Below are 972 nucleotides of genomic sequence, written 5' to 3'. Positions count from 1 at the left end.
ATTTTAGGGATCAGCCCCACAAACCTCTGGGAAAGAGGGAGTTGGGGATTGCCCCCACGAAGCCTTGGAAATAGGATTTTAGGGATCAGCCCCACAAACCTCTGGGAAAGAGGGAGTTGGGGATTGCCCCCACGAAGCCTTGGAAATAGGATTTTAGGGATCAGCCCCACAAACCTCTGGGAAAGGGGGAGTTGGGGATTGCCCCCACAAAGCCTTGGAAACAGCATTTTAGGGATCAACCCCACAAGAGGCTCCACAAACCTCTGGGAAAGGGGGAGTTAGGGATTGCCCACACTAAGCTTTGGAAGCAGGGAGTTCAGGGATTGCCCCCGCAAGGATCCCACAAACCCTGAGGAAACAAGGTTGATCTGAGGGATCAACCCCACAAGAGACCCACAAACCCTGGGGAAACGGGAAGTTTAGGGATCAAACTCCACAGGAGACCTCCAAACCCTTGGGAAACGGGGAATTTAGGGATCAACCCCACAAGAGACTCCCAAATCCTTGGGAAACAGGGAACTTAGGGATTGCCCCCACAAATCCTTGGAAATAGGGGATTTAGGGACAGACCCCACAAGAGAACTCTGAATCCTTTGGGGAAAAGAGGGAGGTGGGATTTGATCCCAAGGGAGGAAGGGGGAAGCAGGATTTGATCCCAAGCCTCTGGAAAGCCGGAGGCTGCCGGAGGGTGTGGGAGGAGGAAGGAAGCGAAGGTCGGACCTGGAGCTGGAGAAACACTTGGGATCCCCTGGGAGGATCCAGCAGCTGTGAGAGGGGTCCTCCGGGAGAAATCCTAGGAAAACCCCGGCTCTGGGAGGGCAGGAACCTTCCTTTCAGCTGGGAATGTTGGGATGGGGCCAGGGCAGGAATGACAAGATGGAGTCAGGACAAGACCCTTCCCTGGGCACGGAATGTTGGGATGGGACCAGGACAGGACCTTTTCCTGGGCAGGGAATGCTGGGATGAGGGCAG

General features: G+C 55.2%; 1 protein-coding gene across 1 annotated transcript in view; it reads left to right on the top strand.

The window, feature by feature from the left end:
• Positions 1–771, top strand: part of LOC108510169 — a 12670-nt gene extending 11899 nt beyond the window's left edge. Inside the window, exon 6 of the mRNA XM_017839855.1 lies at positions 629–771. Coding sequence (XP_017695344.1) covers positions 629–771 — 143 coding nt within the window. The remainder of the gene's footprint in view (positions 1–628) is intronic.
• The last annotated feature ends 201 nt before the right edge of the window (positions 772–972 follow it).

This window comes from Lepidothrix coronata, unplaced genomic scaffold (assembly GCF_001604755.1).
Source record: "Lepidothrix coronata isolate B3197 unplaced genomic scaffold, Lepidothrix_coronata-1.0 Scaffold517, whole genome shotgun sequence".
In the NCBI taxonomy this organism is placed as follows: Eukaryota; Metazoa; Chordata; class Aves; order Passeriformes; family Pipridae; genus Lepidothrix; species Lepidothrix coronata.
Note: the sequence above shows the minus strand (reverse complement) of the source record. Positions and strands in the feature narration are given on the sequence as shown.